Here is an 18480-nt window from a genome sequence, read left to right on the forward strand (position 1 = left end):
TAACTTTCGATGCCAAAGTTTGGGACAATTCCTTCGAGGATCTTCCAGATGTATATTATGGCATATCTTTCTCGTCTACGCTCCAAGGAATAGAGTCTTAATCTCTTGAGTCTTTCCCATAGCTTATATACTGCATAGAGGCTATCTTCTTCTACCTTATTATTTTTTCTAATATATAATTTCTGTACATCACCTCCAAACATTCTAATATATTTACATTATTTACATTTGACGGATATTCGTCCTCATCTTGTTTGTTGTTAACACAACGTTTCGGCTGATATACCCTCCAGCCTTCGTCAGGTGTCTTGGGGAAATTTCGAACCTGGGTTCTCATTCCTATCGATGTTACTATTATTATTATTATTATTATTATTATTATATTATTATTATTAATCAGGTCGCTGCCGTGAATCGAACTCGGAACCTTGGGGTTAGTAGCCCGCGCTCTTAACCACTACGCCATATGCCCGTGGGTTGCCTCTACATTCTCATCAAACACAAGTGAAAAGCTAAGAAAATTTTTTCTACGTTAAAGTTTCTCATTTTATCAATGACTTCCAGAGCCTATAACCAAAGACTTCTTTGCGGCTAAGACCGTTGTGGTTTTTCACACAAAAAACTTCACGGTTATTTCATCCTAACAACTTTTTGAGCAATTTCCTACATGTTTCACTAGACGTCAATTCATTCTTACACAGCGTCCTCTACTTGCTGAAAATAGCAGTAAAAATGCACAGTTACATTTCAGTGAGTACATAACATTTGTTGATGCTTACTTGTTCTCAGTTCAGCATATTTCACACCTCTCCGTTTCTCTCGGCCGGAGAATGGAAGAGTTACTGGCTTATTTTTATTCGCATCGAGATCTTTTGTTCATTTTCGCTCGCAGCTCCGAATTCATGACACCATTCGTCACTATTTCTCCTTTTTGAGTTCGCACGGTCGTTCTTTCATCTTGGGTTAAGAAAATTTTCTTCGAGGTTTTCGCTAATGGTCGTACAGAGATTTGTCTGTCGACCGTCTGTAAAAGCGCACCTCTTCAAACACCATCATCACCGAGCGACCAGCTTCGTTCAACCAAGATTACCACCGTGACGACAACAACTACTACTACCAACTACAAGCATTCCCCCGACGTCGCCAAGTTTCAACAGGACATCATTACCACTGCCAACTGACCACGACTTCCTGAGTACAGATACTTTTACTATGTTCTGTGTTTTTTCTCACACACACACTTGTGCACTCATACATTTTCTTTCCTTTCAGTAAAAACAAACACTCAGACTTTCACATTCCGTGATTCCAGTTCCTGGACAGTAGTCATCACGATTTGTTTTCTCATTGTCTCATTTGTTTTTTACTAGGTGGCATTTACTGCCCATATTGCATGTTTTTCTTTCATTCCTTCAATTTGTACGTTGCATGCATGTATCACACGAATGTACATTTCATTTCTTTCATTTTTCTTTGTGTGTGTTTGTGCTACATCTTGTGGGTGGTTTTCAGTGGCCATCCTGACTCAGGCGTTCCTACAGAATTTCATATTATCGTGCGTTCCGCACTGGCAAGGGAGCCCTGTAGTAACGCTGTGCGCATGCGTAGTCTCACGCATGCGTGGAATTCAACAACCAAGCTTCCCGCTTCATTCTGTCTCTTTCTTGCTGGCCAGCGATTGAGCAAGGACGTGTTTAACTGTCTCTCTCCATCTTTCGAACTCACGCTAGACGGCTCGCTCACAACTACATACCAACGTCCCAACAACCATGCTCACACACACAGAAGACGTAACAACAAACAAGAGCTAAAGATGTATATATATTCCACCTTGAATAAATGTTGTTATGTTGATAGTCTGGAGTTCAGCGTTCCGTTATATTCTTAATTTTATATAGGAAAGTCAGGATACATCTAATGATGTATAATCCACTTTCCTATATATATATATATATATATATATATATATATATATATAAAATCAAAATAAGCAACACGGATTTTAAAGATGGTTGCAGTATATATATATACTCTTACGCATGTATATATATATATATATATATATATATATATATATATATACATACACACTATTTTCTCATGCTACCGAATAAACAATTGAATAGTGAAGGTGAGAGACAGAGTGACTCAGGGAGAGAGAACAGTATAGTTTGTAGAAAGCTAATAAACAAGAATCACTGCCCCCTCTTGTTAAACACTTCACACTGACAGCCAAGTGCAGCTTTTTTTTCTTCTTGATAAATACTTAATTAAACCAAGACATCTTCCTTGTAGTTATTCTTCTCTACTTTCGAGACAAATTTTATTCAGTCTATTTATCACCCGAACACGTGAATATTGATGCTGCCGCTGCTTTTCATAGTGAACGGTGTCGCAGTAAATTCCGTTCCAATTGAAATATCTGTCACACAGACTTTATGTGGTCGCACGATCTGCTAGGAATATCATCCAAAAAAAGGAAGAACATATTGAATAATGTAGTCCTCGCTTGATACACTATCTCTGAGTAATAATAATAAAAGTAAACCTGTAGGTCATGATTAGAATACTTTTGATCATAGATCTGCTTGATTAGAGCTAGCTTGTGGCTAATCAAAAACAGCAACGATATTGCTACTTCCAACACTCCGATAAAGTTTAACTATTCGCAATTATGTGCGTGTATATTAAAATTATATTAGGTACTTACAAACACCCACTTTCATACAGACGCACACACATATATATGTATATATAAGTTCAATGTAAAATTTTACAATTATTCCTTAATTTAGCGTAATAAGTAAACGTAGCTTTGTTTGAAGTGAAGATAGCGGCAGAGTGGAAACTGTTGTAAAAAATAAAGAGATAAAGGTAAGAGAGAGAGAGAATAAATGTTGATAATGTGAAAGCTGGAGGGGGAGGGTTTTGTTGTGTCGCCGGTGTAACGTCGCTTTAAAGAAACAAGGTAACTTTATATTTCGGTTCTCTTTATTGAAATTGTTACACCAACATAACTTACCAGCCCTTTGAAGGAGGAAAAAAAAAAAGGAAAGAAGGACAAAATAAGAAAAGAAAAACGGCTACCCTAGTTTTTTTTTCTGGAGCGCATCTGTTCAATTAACACGTTACATACATTCATAAATGAATGTATATGCATACGTATTTTTACACACTTTGTACCCAAGCATACACATTGACGCTAAATCAATACATTATAAATATATACACACCTACTTCTATATACAAGCATGCATGCTTATGCTGACTATATATATGTATGTAGACATATATAAATACGTATTTTTTTTACACCCGCATATATACTTACGTCGTATATATAAATACACAAGTATTTCTGTATACAAGCATGCATGCTTATGCTAAATATATATATGTATTTGGACATATATAAATACATATATACCCACATGTATTTTTGCACACATACATGTCACATATATGAATACATCCACGCATACGTGTTTCTACACACAACCACACACAGTCATGTTTAACAAGCTTTGTCACTGGTAGTTAAGTGCTAGGTAATTTGTGGATGGTTTTTTTGTGGATGTGACCGGATTTATTGGTTTACTTACAAGTGGAACATCAAGAAGGGTATATATATATATATATATACACACACATATATATAATCTCACCAGGAGGAAAAAAATGACACAACAAAAACTAATATAAGATACAGTTAATTAATCTATATTATTGAAAATAAATTAAAGAAAAAACAACAAGCAAACTACAGAGAAAAACAAACAAAAAAACCGACAACAATAACACTAAATAACAATTGACGTTTGTTGTCATTGTGGATTCAATACAATTGTGAATTTCAAGCAGGGCTTTACATATCCGGAGTTTGTACCATTTTGGGGGTGGTTAAAAAGACCAGCAGCAGGCTTTAAAACGTTCGACAAACGTTCTCGTTCTTGCGGAACCATTCTTAATTCTTATTATCATTACCACCACCATCATCATCATAATCATCATTAACGTCACTACCACCAACTTCATCATCATCAATATCATTGTCAAATCTTTTGCCAGTCAGCTGCTGCTCCCGCGTGCGTGTTTTTTTTTTTAATCCCAACACGTTTGGGTTCCAATATTGATGCTGAATTACAAACAACGAGTCATGGAAGATTTAGGTAAATATTACGATCAGACTTCTTTTTTTTTTTAAATTTTATTTCTAAGTCAATGAACATGTTTTTCTTAATGTTCTGCTAATGTGTGCCTATACAGACAGATACTCCTCGGTCGAGCCAACGAGGGTAACTTTATATATCACCTCTCGACCTGCTAGAAATTGTTGCTAAATCTCTATCAAATTTTAAAAATTTCTATCTCCTACGTCGACTAATCAGTCGATATATAAATGACGGGTGGGTATACAGTATAGTAGAGATTTATGTATTCAAATTTAGGTGATGATTCACTCCGCTGTTACTCAGAGTTTCTCATTACATATGATCCTTCGTGCGACAAAATATGTGATTGTGTGTGTACCTAATCGTCAACCGAAATTAACTACACTACTCTAAATAATCATAGTTTAAGAGGTAGTCCTTTAGGTACAACAAAACAACTGTGCTTAGTGGAATGATTGAAAAAAAATATGTTGGTTTTTAAAATAACAATTACAATTTCTTTAATTTCATGCATTAATTTGTTGTCTTTCGAGTCTTGTCTCTTCTTTCTACCCCATAGATAAATGCATGGATTAACGTGCTTGCTTTTACAGACACTGCTATTAACTAGGATTTTCTGTCGTGTCAACGAGTATACCTTTATGTAGTCTCTCAAGCTACTAGAAACAACAACCAAATCTACATTAAAAAACAAAAACACCTCTACCGTCTTTTAGAAGGTGGGACACTAGATTTATACTGTCCTAATGCAAATAGACTGAATGGTTACGGCTGGAATGTCTTTAATTCTAGGCCTGCTCAATCAGAAGCTGATCTGGAGGCTCTTAGTAATAGTATTTCTGTTTACAGCATATTTTCTTTTTTAGCTTTCTTTTGTATTTTTTATTCGTCTTTTATTTTTCTTTATTAAAACAAAGTTTTGTCCTCATAAAATACACTTTAGACTTTTTCTTTGGTTAGAATATCGACGTCAGACACACACACGCAATATATAAAATATTATTCATAATGCTCTATGAAAGCACATTTATAGAAAACACACCTTTAAACACGCACCTACCTATATCTTAGCCACTTTTTTTTAACCACAATATATCTATGTCAAGATTATAAGTCCATGTCATGATAAAAAAAATATATATCCTCAGGGGGGCATTTCACTTTCGTCATCTCCACGATTTTGTTAGTGTTTTTACAAAAACAAACAGCAGAAAGTAAAAATAATTATTACGAAAAAGCCGGCGTGTTTGTCTTTTGAAGAAAATATATTTGTGGTAGTAATTTCCTTGACAATATCACATTTAGTCGAGAACAGAAAAGCAACATCTCTCACAAAAAACAATTAAATATATTAGTACATATTAGTAAATTTACGTGCAAATTTAGAGATATAAATGTAGCTGTTTAGCCCTAAGTCAGCGCTAGCTGTGCAGATCTATAATCAAAAGGGTTCCGGCCATGACCACGTTTTGTCTTTTTGCATACTCAGACTTGCCATCGTTTAATGTATCCTTCCTTTTTCTCAAATAGACCGAGGTCAGTCCTAGTCGAGCAGACTTATAAAAGGTGTGTTTCAACCATAACGATTTTATCATTTCTGGGGTTACACTTAGGACTGTATTAATAATTGTGCCCTTTCCTTATTTAAAACGGTAGGGTGTGATTTGAAGGCAGTGCTACAGCATGGCCTAAACCCTGACAGCATGTATATGCACACACACACAGATAAATGCACCAATATATAGGTTTAGCCACCCGTTTACAGATGTGTTTGTCACAAGTAGCTACATGGATTATTTGTCTCGCTTTCGGGAGATAATACTGATTCCTCGAATTGTTGATATCTCGCTCATTCTATATATCTGTAGTTATATCTCCTCCTTTATTAGCTATTTACCTAGATCTTTATCCACTATCTAGGTTCTCATCTATCTAGCAAAGCAATCATCTGTCTCTTTATCTATCTATCTATCTATTTATTCATATATTTATATATACATGTGTGAAAACGTGTGTGCATGCAGTAAATAATATCACATCAATAAATATATCACATGTATATATATATATCCAGTGTCTTGTTGACGGACTTCAAACTTTGCTAACGACGCTTTTTCAATAGTTGAGTTTTCTTAGCCTTTTGTCGAATGCCTGGTGGGTTTAAGGTTGGAAGAATAAGTTTAATTACGTCTCCCATTTACATTTTGATTTTTTAAACACAGTCTTAGAAAACAAGCAAGATATGAGAAAACAGCAACTGGAAACGAAGGCGCCTTTGCTGTAACGCAGTCGTTCGATCTGGTAGGAAATGGTAAAAATTCTCCCTCAAAATAGACCCTCCTCCCTTTAAAAACGGGCGAACATTATTTAATGTAGTTCTATATACGCTGTGGGGCGGAATAAAAGATGGGATGATCATTGTTTGACTGTTCTTTTTTTTTCATATGTCTGTGCTAGATCAGTATTGACCTAGGGTTGAACATCTATAACTAAAAATCAATCAGAACATTTTAAAACCCATATTCATAAATCGTCGTTTTGTTGTTTAGCCCCCAATCAGTCCTGGTCGACCAGACATATTGTCAAATGAATCGTCGTCGTGACCATCTCGAATATTTTTCTATGTGAAGGGAACTCAATACCACCATATACACTTTAAAGATGGTAAAGTGTGATTTAAAGCAAATTTGGCTACTATTTCTAGTAGTTCGAGCGACTACGTAGATATCAAAATAAAGTAGTGCTCTAGCCTAGCCTTACTCTTCAAGGCTAAAACAAACTATTTGTGTTGTTATTGTTTAGCTCAAAGCGGCGAGCTGCCCAAATCATTAACGCTTTGGACAAAATGCTTAGCGGCATTTCTTCTGGCTATTTACGTTTTGAGTTCAAATTTTACCGAGGTCGGCTTTACCTTTCATCCTTTCGGTATTGAGTACTAGGGTTGATGTAATCGACTAACCCCTTCCCCCTAAAAGTAGCTGGTTTTGTACCAAAATTTGAAACCATTGTTGTTCAGTTCAGCCCCAGGTCAACTTTCATCGGTCAAACCTATGATCAATAGTTTTCCAACCTTCTCTGTTGTTTTTTTTTTTTTTTTTTGGTGAGGTATTAGGAAGGGCGAGGTTTTGGAATAGCTGTCAATCGAAGTTCCACACTTGATGGAGGAAGGAAAGAGGTAGCATTTTTTTTTCTTGTAAAGTATTCCTCTATTTCAGACAACGGAAATTACAATTTTGGAAAAAAATTTTCTTCCGAATATTTTATATTGATTTTTTTCTACATTTTTGTCCCCATCCACTTCCGTAACCTTTACCCTTTTCCTAACAGCTCGTGCGACCACACAGAAGTCCCCTCGTTGGTTTACTACCCACCGAGGTGTTGTTGTTTAGCCCTAGGTCTTTGACAGAGCAAACCTTTGATACAATGTATTTCAGTGGCGATCATCCCGCCCTTTTTACGGTGGTGATAGTATCTATAACTTCGTCATGTAATGTGCCCTTCCTTTTTGTCAGACAGTGTTTCCTGCAGCTGGTGCGAACATTTAGAGATGTCTTCGTTGGCTCACCACCTACCGATCTTGTTAATGTCAAGGTATTCCAGAGAAGACCATCCCGCCCTTCTTTTGGTGATTGTGTGATATCGACTACGTTATCTAATATGTCTATCCCTTTGTTTTTATAAGAATGCGCGGTGAGATTTGAGAAAGGCTTGGTTGTTGTTTCCAGCATATTGCTTGACCATGTAGAGGCTCTCTCTTTGCTTGTTTGTCACCTATTTTGTTCCTAAAGGTTAACAATATTATATTTCTAAAAGATTGCCCTCCACGCCATTACATTTGCTTGTTACTCATTTAAGAAGCACCCAGCACAAAGAGGTTTTTTTTTTAATTGAATGAAAGAGAGAAGAGGAGGGGGATTAGATTTTCAACATCACAGACCATAATAATGATGACTTCAAATTTTGGCACAAGACCAGCAGTTTCAGGGGAAGGGCTAAGTAGATTAGATCGACCCCATTGCTCTACTGGTACTTATTTTATAGACCCCAAAAGGTTGAATGATAAAGTCGACTTCGGCGGAAATTGAACTCGGGACGTAAAGACGGACGAAATGCCGCTAAGCATTTTGTTCAGCGTGCTAACGATTCTGCAGCTTGCCACTTTAATGATAATAATAATAATAATAGTTTCAAATTTTTGCACAAGGCCATCAATTTCGGGGGAGTGGGTAAGTCGATGAGATCGATCCCCGTGCTTAACTGACACTTTTTTTTTTTATCGACTCCGAAAGGATGAAAGGCGAAGTCGACATCGCTAAGCACTTTGATCGGCATGCTAACGATTCTGCCAGCTTGTCATTGCACCGGCCTCAATAAACTACTGCACTCTATTACGTTGTTTGTATTGAGTGTTTCATCTTCCGATCATTATTTAGCTTGTGTGCGTGTATGTGTGTGTTTTGGTTTCAATTTTTGGCACAATTTCGGAGGAGGGAGTAAGTCGATTACATTGATCAGTGGTACTTATTTTATCGACCCTAACGCATTTGAACTCAGAACAATTCAGTTTTTCCAGAATATCCTATGTATAAATAAAAATCTTGTTTACATAGCTCTGAATTTCTGTGTGTGTGTGTGTATGCGAGAGAGAGAGATTGACAAATATATATATATATATATATATATTGACCGATAGATTAGGCAGTATAGATAAACATACATAAAGGGAAAGCATGTAACAGATGATCGAAACGACTGTTAGAGGGTGAGCATTTCGTCCTGTAGAGAGAGAGAGAGAGAGAGATATCCTGATTCAACAAAACATGATGAATTATTCCGGATCTATTGTTGTTCAGAAATTATCATCATTGTTATTAATTATTCACTGTTGTTATCAGGTTAACCGGTTAGTTGTTCTCATTGGTATCTCTGTATGAGTATGTGTTAACATTGTGTGTGTGTATGCGTGCGCGTGTGTACTTGACAAGAAGTGGTTTTATAGGACTTGTTCTGTTGCATTCTTGGAATTCAACAGAACTAGACTTGTACAAGTCACTTATCATTAAACATGTCAAAATAGCCTCTACTTGATATTATTCTTTTCTACACAAGGCCCGAAATTTTGAGGGAGGGGACCAGTCGATTAGATCGGCTCCAGTACGCAACTGGTACTTAATTTATCGACCCCGAAAGGATGAAAGGCAAAGTCGACTTCGGCGGAATTTGAATTCAGAACGTAAAGACGGACGAAATACCGCTAAGCATTTCGCTCGGCTTGCTAACGTTTCTTATTTCTTTATTGCCCATAGAGGGGACAAACAAGGACAGACAAAGGGATTAAGTCGATTACATCGACCCCAGTGCGTAGCTGGTACTTAATTTATCGACCCCGAAAGGATGAAAGGCAAAGTCGACCTCGGCGGAATTTGAACTCAGAACGTAACGACAGACGAAATACCGCTAAGCATTTCGCCCGGCTTGCTAACGTTTCTGCCAGCTCGCCACCTTTCTACTTGATATTATTGAGTAGCTTTCTGCTTTCCTCCGTTTTTTTGTCTTAATTTTCATTATCTAAATCACCAACTACAATTATGTGTGTGACCATCTCAGCATCATACTAGATGTATATGCATTGTTGATAGGCGAGTTCCTGCAGTATTTGTTCTGAGATAACATCTGTGGACTTGCTGTGTTAAAAGCACAATAAATATCGGAGGCGTCTTTTTAACACAAGCCCATAATAGATGGTATCTCTGGACAAATATTGCAGTAACAGGCGTATCGATAGTGCATATACATTAAGTATGATACATGGACGGCTGTTTTTATTTAACAATGCTTCAGTTGCGTATACCGGGGACGGACACACACGTACGTGTGTATGTATATGTGTATAGATGTGTGTGTGTGTATATATATATATATATATATCAGAAGCAATAAAGGGACGAAAGTTTCGTGTGTTAGCACTTATATATGATGAACTCTCCTACTGTAGGGAACAGATGAGAGTTCCTCAGTTTTTTGTTGAACAACCTGCTCAGATGTGATCAAATGTTTGTGCTGTACATTAGCTCACACCCTTCATCAAATTGACATTGCCTGTACACGCCAGATGTCGAAGTGCTAGCAGAACAGCGTGAGATGAAGTGTATTTTTGCTCAAGAACACAACACATCGGCGACTCTGGGAATCGAAACCACCATTTGCAATTGTGGGTGCAACACCCTAACTATTAAGCCACGCATCCTCACATACAGACATGCATGCACGCTTATATGTCTTTTTTTATTATAGGTACAAGGCCTGATTTTTTTTTTGTGGGGACCTAGTCGATTAGATCGGATCCAGTACGCAACTGGTACTTAATTTATCGACCCCGAAAGGATGAAAGGCAAAGTCGACCTCGGCAGAATTTGAACTTAGAACGTCAAGATGGACGAAATACTTCTAAGCATTTTTATCCGTCGTGCTAACGATTCTGCCAGCTCGCCACGTATATATAATCAATATTTAAGCATTTATTACTAAGTTCGTGTTTAGTTTGCTTTTGTAGCTTCACTACCACCATCACTGCAATCATCATCGAGTCCTAGTTTCCTATGAATTTCGCTGTCATGCCCTTCCAGGTTTAACAGTAAATCTACAGAAACCTTCCAAAATGAATCTTCATCATTTTCGTTATGTTGCTGTGTAGTCTCGGTTACACAACTCCGAGTGTGCAGATCTATGATCAAACGAAACTCCGCTTTGACTATCACGTCTTACGATTCTTTTTCTTTTCTGTTTTTGAAGATTGAAGGTTGCGGATCTGACGGCGATTCGACGACTGTTTCTAAGCACGTTCAAGCGACTGTTTAGAACAAGACATCAACAACTTTTTGTAATCGCCCCCCCCCCCCCGTTTTTATTTTTTACATTTGCCAATGGTCTGCGCGTTATATTGTATCTTACATATAAAAAATATATTCTCCAGTGCCCTAACCGCTCCTTCATTACTAGTAATGCTTATGCAAGCAAATGTTAAACAAATCATGACACAAAAGGCTCACAAATCCATTCTTTTAGAGAAAAAAAATCCGACTTCTTCAGAGAACAACCATCGTGACCCATATATGGGGAAATGTGTCCCACTTGTTGCCGGCTCCTGGAGGTTTCTTGGCTGGTTTGTCTGATGAATTTTTAATCCTAGAAGCACAAGGATAATTTTTGGGAGATGGGGGTAGGTAAGTGCGGAAAGGTGGTGGGTATAGCCGATTTAATTGCCCCCCCCCCCAATCATCATAATTTTTTTCTCTTTTCACTGGCCACAAGGGTTACGACTGAAGACATCACAAAACAGAAACAAGTGGCGGATAATTTTTTTTTTTACCATAATCTGAAGAGAAATTATATTCATAAATAATAATGATAATAATAATAATCGTTATCGCATTGTTTTCTTTTCACCCACCATTGTTTCTTCTCCGTTCGACCTTATTCGATTTCTCAATCGATATTCGCAAAAATCTATCTACCCCTACATTTTTCCCTCCCTCTCCACACAGTCGCAGTGTATGTAGTTAATGCGGAACTATGGGAAAATCATATATACTACAAATATACGAAGTAGTATTGGTAATTGTAGTTGTTGCGGTGGCGGCGATGGTGGTGGTGATAGTAGTACCAATAATACAGAACCGACTGGTATATAACATAGTTCTCATGTGTTTTGTTTTGTTGATTAATCTCTTCCCTGTGTGTGTGTGTGTGTTTTAACTTGTTGCTGGTAGGGGTTAGGGCGATTAAGAAGGGGATCGATTTTATTTTCCTTCTTTTGTTTTCCCCCGCCCCTCCTCTCACTCTTCGTTAACTGCATTTCGATTTGTTTCCATAGGAAGGAAATTGAGAGAAAAGAGGAATGTTAAGTTACTTGAATGTTTTCGTTTATTTGAAACGAACCCCAGCATTTAGCGCACAAACACACACACACACACACACACACACACACACGAGGGAGACTTTATATAATTGTTCTTTCAGTGTACCTGCTTAATTTAAGTAATACTCCTAAATATCCCTTCACATGTAACTTTACTATCTCACCATTAGATAATACAACGCAGCATAAATGCAGTCTTAACTCTTAAAAGGCAGATGGTGACAGTTGCATTACTAAGATCGTAGGGCTGTATGCTCAATCAGAGTATACTGGAAGTTTGACAAAAATGGGAATGCCAATCAGATAGCGTCTATTTGGTAGCTCTACCACTATAGAAATCTCTCACTCATCTCATACTCTAATGTCTTTCAAAGTGTACAACAAATTTCTCAGAAATCACACCCTGTTGTGCTCATAGCATAGACAAATGACCTCAGAATCATACCCTAAGTTAAATAGCACAGACAAATCTCCCTGAAATTACACCCTATTGTGTTCTTAGCACAAACAAATTTCCTTTTGATTTACAACCTATTGTCACAAATATCACAAACAAATTTTTAAATCACACCCTATTTGTGCTCAGGGCACAGACAAATGGCCTCCCTAAATCATAGCATGTTTTAAATAGCTCAGACAAATCTCAGAAATCAAACTCTAATGTATTCATAATACAAACAAATGACCCCCACAAAATTGTCGCCTGTTTTAAATAACAGGAACAAATCTCCCTCAAATCATCTCCTGTTATGTTCATAGCATGGTTAAATGGCCTAAAATCAAGATTGAGAAGGAGCCTCCACTACAATATATATATATATATATATATATGAGAAGGGATGACCACTAAGTGGACATCTATTACGCTAGAGATAGACCATCTACGGTCAAACCACAAAAGAAAAGAATGTTCTCTAGGGAAATTCAGTGCACACCAGAACATGAACGGGCAAGACAAATGAAAATATACAAAATAAAGAATTAATCGTAGACCAGGTTTCGCACATTAATGGATTAATGTAATTTTTACTTACATAACCCATCCAAGGCTCATCAGTACAACCGTTCGAATTCAATATAATTTGCAGAACAATACACGAATTGTCCACATAAAATTAGACATGAGTACAGTTCTACCGATTACATTGGAGTTATTTTCAAAAGTCCCAGCTCTAGCGTGCTAAATACCGGAAACAATTCTGCAGAAGATAATTCACTGCAGTAACCATTGCCAGTTAGAGAACATTATTAAAATTTAAATAAGGGTTAGGATTAGGGTATTTAAATTTTAATTATTTAAATATATATATATATATAATCAGAGGCGACTCCAGGTCATCAGTGTCACTCGGGCTCATCACAGATTTCACATTTGACACATTCCTGCTCAAAGAATTTCATGTTTTTCCACTTTATTTCTAGCCCAAAATGGTATATCTAGCACTGTCTTTTTCCATTTCTAAGTTAAGGGTAAAAATAAAGCAACCCTGCAAAACGCAACTGATTTTTACACACAGACACACAGAATAACAGCAATCAAATAACGACAGCGGAATGCACAACAAACATCAGTGATCTGACTGTTGCTTGTACTCAGTCTTTTACACTTGCCAGGCTTGTTCGTGTTAGCCCGAGTTACTAGATAATTTTTCATTCCTTTAAGAATATTGTAGAACAGAAACTTTTCGTAGATTGGAATTTAAATCTTAATCTCTACTGAAATTTATTGTTTCAAGAAAACATTGAATTTGAATTACTTTTAATTTTTACAATTATAGATGACAACTTGGGCTGTCACTTCTGTGCCCGAGTCAGGTGTGTGTAGACAATGTCAAGAGAACGTCTGCTACGAATGATATTTTTTGACACAGAGCACCTCTAGGATGACCACCAGATGCTGAACAAAAATAAATGATCTGTGACTAGGCTCAATAAAAGGAGCCCAAGTTATAGGCTGCAATTACATACTTGAAGTCAGTGTTGGCAGAAATTAAATCAGCTTGACTAAATTTATACTTGGGCTAAACCTGAACAGCCTGTGTGCCGGAGTTGCTGCTGATATATATATATATATATAAATAGATGTGTGTATTTTGCCCTTGTTTACAATTAGCATGGAAAAAATAAATAAACAGTTACCAGGGTAGCAAAAAGTCACACAAGTAAAAAGGGCATAACACCTTGTTTTTACAAGTAGAAACTCCGGGTTTATGTGAAATATTTTGTATAATATATATATTTATATATCATGTTCTGTTAAAATGTCTTATTGACGAGTTTTATTTCTTTATTTCCCTGAAGAGAAGATTACATTGTTTTACTCCATTTTATTCCTTTGGAATAATACCAATATCTTCGAAACAGGTGTTGGAAGTAAAAGAATTTGAATAACACCTGTGTTTAACTCCATTTGTATATATATATATATATATATATATATATATATATATATATATTACACTCATATACACATAGACCAATGTGATACAATTTAGCTTTAGGTAAGCTCTTATTGAATAGATCTGATAAAATGTTCCAGCAATGACCATCCTGTATTTTCACCAGGACCACATTTCCAATGTCTGTTTTCAAGAAACTAGGATGTTACTTGAGAGATATTTGGTTGCTATTTGTAGTAAGTCAGGCTACCAAGGATGGGCTCTCATCGGCTTGGTATTCATAAATTGTTTTATAGTTGAGCTAAGTTGTCATTGTTTACTTTGGTGATAGGAAAAAAATAATGATCACCAGAAGTCTGTGAGATATGAAATTAGCTGAGGAGACAGCAGCACATTATAGGGTGTATACAGCAAGAGGCTGTGTGTAGTAGTTGGTTAACTGTATGTAGGTTCTGAATGAACAGACCTATGTTCAAAGAGAACTAAGAGAATGATCTATGCTGGAACAGCTATGACCATCCCATCAAATGTTTCCAGTTTACTTTATCTATTATAGGCACAGATGTAGGTGTGTGGCTAAGAAGTTTCCCACATGGTTTTAAGTTCAGTTCCACTACATGATATCTTGGGCAAGTGTCTTTCACTATAGCCCTGGGCAGACCAAAACTGAAAGAAGCCCATTGTATACATGTATATGTTTGTATGTATATATGTATGTCCATGTGCATGAGTGTGAATATGTTTGTGTCTCCTTGTCTTGATGTTTTGTGATTGTTGTAAATGAATGTCATTAATTTCCAATATTCTGTGGAAACATGTCTGGTCATGGAGAAATATTAACTTTCTTGGAAACAGGTGAGGGTTAGTGACAGAAAAGGTATGTGGCTGTAGAAAACCTGCCTCAATAGCATGAAAAAGTGAACAGATTACTCAATTAAATGTAATGCTTATCTATTTACCTTGTTTTGAATTTATCACACATTAACTTGTAGCTTTGAGATTTCAATGATGTGATTATTTATTTTTAGAATGACATTGTAGGGTAGGTGTGAGAGGCTAGATTTAACCAGTTTGAATATAAAATGTATAGAATATTTGGGTCAGGAATGACTGGTTTAGATGCTAAAGAGTTAAGGCGGTAATGTAATTTGAAGGAAATTTGGTTGATATTTCAGTTTGTATGTGCATTACTGATTTAGTGGTAGAGTTTGTTTTTCTAGAAGATAAGTATTGAAACCAGTGTTTTGTGTGTGTTGTTCAAGGCAACCTTTGTGGCCCCCTACACACCCCAGGTCCCTACAAAAAATACAACATATTGGACAGTGATTCCCTCTGAACCTGCTGTACCCCTGCATTACCCCCTGCTCCACCACTGCTATTTGAGCAAATATAGAGTACAAAGGCACAAAGCCTGGAATTTTGGGGGAGATGACAAATTGATTCTATTGGCTCCAATACTTGGCTGGTACTTATTTTATGAGTCCTGAAAGGACAAAAGGCAAAATCAACCTCGTTGAACTTTGAACTCAGAATGTAAAGACAAACGAAATGCCACTAAGCATTTTGTTCAGTGTGCTAAAGGTTCTGCCAGCTTGCTACCTTAAGAATAATAATCCTTTCTACTAAAGGCACAAGGGAGGGGACTACTCCATTACATTAACCCCAATGTTACACTGGTACTTAATTTATCAACCCCAAAAGGATGAAAGGCAAAGTTGACCTTGGCAGAATTTGAACTCAGAATGTAAAGACAGACGAAATGCTGCTAAGCATTTTGCCTGGCATGCTAATGATTCTGCCAGTTCATCATCCTAATAATAATAAAAATAATAATTCTTTCTACAATAGGTACAAGGTCTGAAATTTTGGGAGAGGGGGCTGATTGATTTCATTGATTCCAGTACTTGACTGGTACTTATTTTATTGACCCTGAAAGGATGAAATGCATAGTCAACCTCAGCAGAATTTGAGCTCAGAATATTAAGTTACATTAATAATTTTGTCTGGCATACTAATGATTCTGCTAGCTTGACGCCTTTGCATATTCAGTAGAAAATATCAAATGCAAATATATCTTATACTTAACATAATAGTTGTCTGTGACCAGTCTGAATTACAAAAGAATGTTGTAGATATTGGAAATGCTGCAGATATTGTTTGCTTGTTTGAATTACCTGTGAGATACTGCATCAGTCTACTCTATCTGTTGCAATTGCATTGCAGAACTCGGATCTCTATTAACCCTTTAGTATTCAGATTTCTCTGTCAAATTGTTTTGAAATAATCATACATTATCTTGTAACGTTGATTTTGATGATGTGATTGTTTATTTTTTAGAATGACATTGTAGGGTAAATGTGAGAGGCTGAACCTAGCTGATTTGTACATAAAACAGGTTGAATATTTGGGCTGGATAAAGCTGCTTTAAATGCTAAAGGATTAATGGTTTACTTGTCTATTCCTTGATGTTTTCTCCTTGAAGAAAAGACTTTACAAGACAACTGAATCTTGTTATGTGGCCATACTATCTCAGCTTTCTTTTTTTTACCCTTGTGAGGTCATCATCTAGACGAATGTGATGTTAGATAGTTTTACAGACCTATAAAATGTTCCAAGTACAGGATACTAAAGATGTTGCAAGAGTACTCCATTTCCAACACATGTATCTTTCTCTGTATCTCTACTATAATGAGGGGGCCATGTCTTGTATGTCTACAGCAAAATGGAGAGTACTTGTCCATTCATGAGTCTGATCTTGCTGTTCATTATGATGTTCCTATCTTTCCATAATGGCTTGAGTTTGGTCTGTGCAGTTCTTGCAAAGATTTCTTTGAACTACTGTATTATATCTTATTTCTTTCCATGTACAGAAATGTCTGCTGTGAAAATAGGTATCATTACCATTTGTCATGTGACTGCTTTTTCCCTTCACTGTTTTCTTTCTGTTCCAAACTTGGTGGAAACTCTATCAAAGTGGCTTAGTCAACCAGTTCATTCACCATTCCATCATTATTGACAGCATGTTTTTGGTTTGCTGAAGACTTAAGAATTCGATATTACAACATCTTAGGTGGCGAGCTGGCAGAATTGTTAGCATGCTGGACATAATGCTTAGTGGTATTTCATGTCTTTATATTCTGAGTTCAAATTTTGCTGAGGTTAATTTTGCCTTTCATTCTTTCAGGGTCAATAAAATAAGTATAATTTGAGCAGTGGGTGTCAATGTAATTGATTAGTCCCCTCCCCCAGAATTTCAAACCTTGTTCCTATAGTAGAAAGGATATTACAAAATCTTAGCCATGTTATTTGGAAAGATGGACCAAGGTTCTCTTAAGTCACTTAGTTACTGAGCATTTTGTTACAATACTCGTATAGTAGACTATTGTTTGCCAAATACCTGAGTTAGCTGGAACAGGTGTAGAACAAAAAGGATTGCTAACTCTAAAGATTATAAGGTGCATAATGTGTTTGTGTGTGGGTTTAGGCTCAGACATGGTTGTATAGTGAAGAAATTTGCTTCTTAAGAACATGATTTCAACATCTGTCCCACTTGGAAAGTGTCTTCATCAATAGCCCCAGGTCAAACAAAGCATTGTGAGTGGATTTGGCTGATGGAAACTGAAAGATGCCCATCAATCTGGAGTATTTCTTTGTAAACTGTTTGGTTAAACCTTGATGGTTTCTGATACTCTTTGAAGTAACCACTTTTATACAGTCGAAGATGATGATGCCCTGAATGATGCAGCTTTCTTCTTTTCGTTCTTTTCTTGTTTCAGTCATTGGACTGCAACCATGCTTGACCACTACCTTGAAGGGTTCAGTTGAACAAATTGACCTCAATACTTACTTTTCTTTAAAGTTTGGTACTTATATCAACACCTTTTTGCTGAACTGCTAAGTTATGAGGACATAAACAAACCAACACAGGTTGTCAACTGGTTGTGGGGGAGACAAACACACACAGACACACACATGTATATCAATGGGCTTC

The 18480-nt window shown here is 36.6% G+C and overlaps 1 protein-coding gene across 10 annotated transcripts in view; it reads left to right on the forward strand.

The window, feature by feature from the left end:
* Positions 1-2888: 2888 nt before the first annotated feature.
* Positions 2889-18480, forward strand: part of LOC106874417 (uncharacterized) — a 397411-nt gene continuing 381819 nt past the window's right edge. For 6 of the 10 annotated variants that reach the window (XM_089341509.1, XM_089341511.1, XM_089341513.1 and 3 more), the window contains exon 1: positions 2889-4169. In XM_089341509.1, the coding sequence (XP_089197635.1) occupies positions 4133-4169 (37 nt within the window). In that variant the 5' untranslated portion in view covers positions 2889-4132. The remainder of the gene's footprint in view (positions 4170-18480) is intronic. The other 4 variants (XM_089341510.1, XM_089341515.1, XM_089341517.1 and 1 more) reach the window with 1 other exon arrangement.

Source organism: Octopus bimaculoides, chromosome 24, assembly GCF_046866305.1.
Source record: "Octopus bimaculoides isolate indiv1 chromosome 24, ASM4686630v1, whole genome shotgun sequence".
In the NCBI taxonomy this organism is placed as follows: Eukaryota; Metazoa; Mollusca; class Cephalopoda; order Octopoda; family Octopodidae; genus Octopus; species Octopus bimaculoides.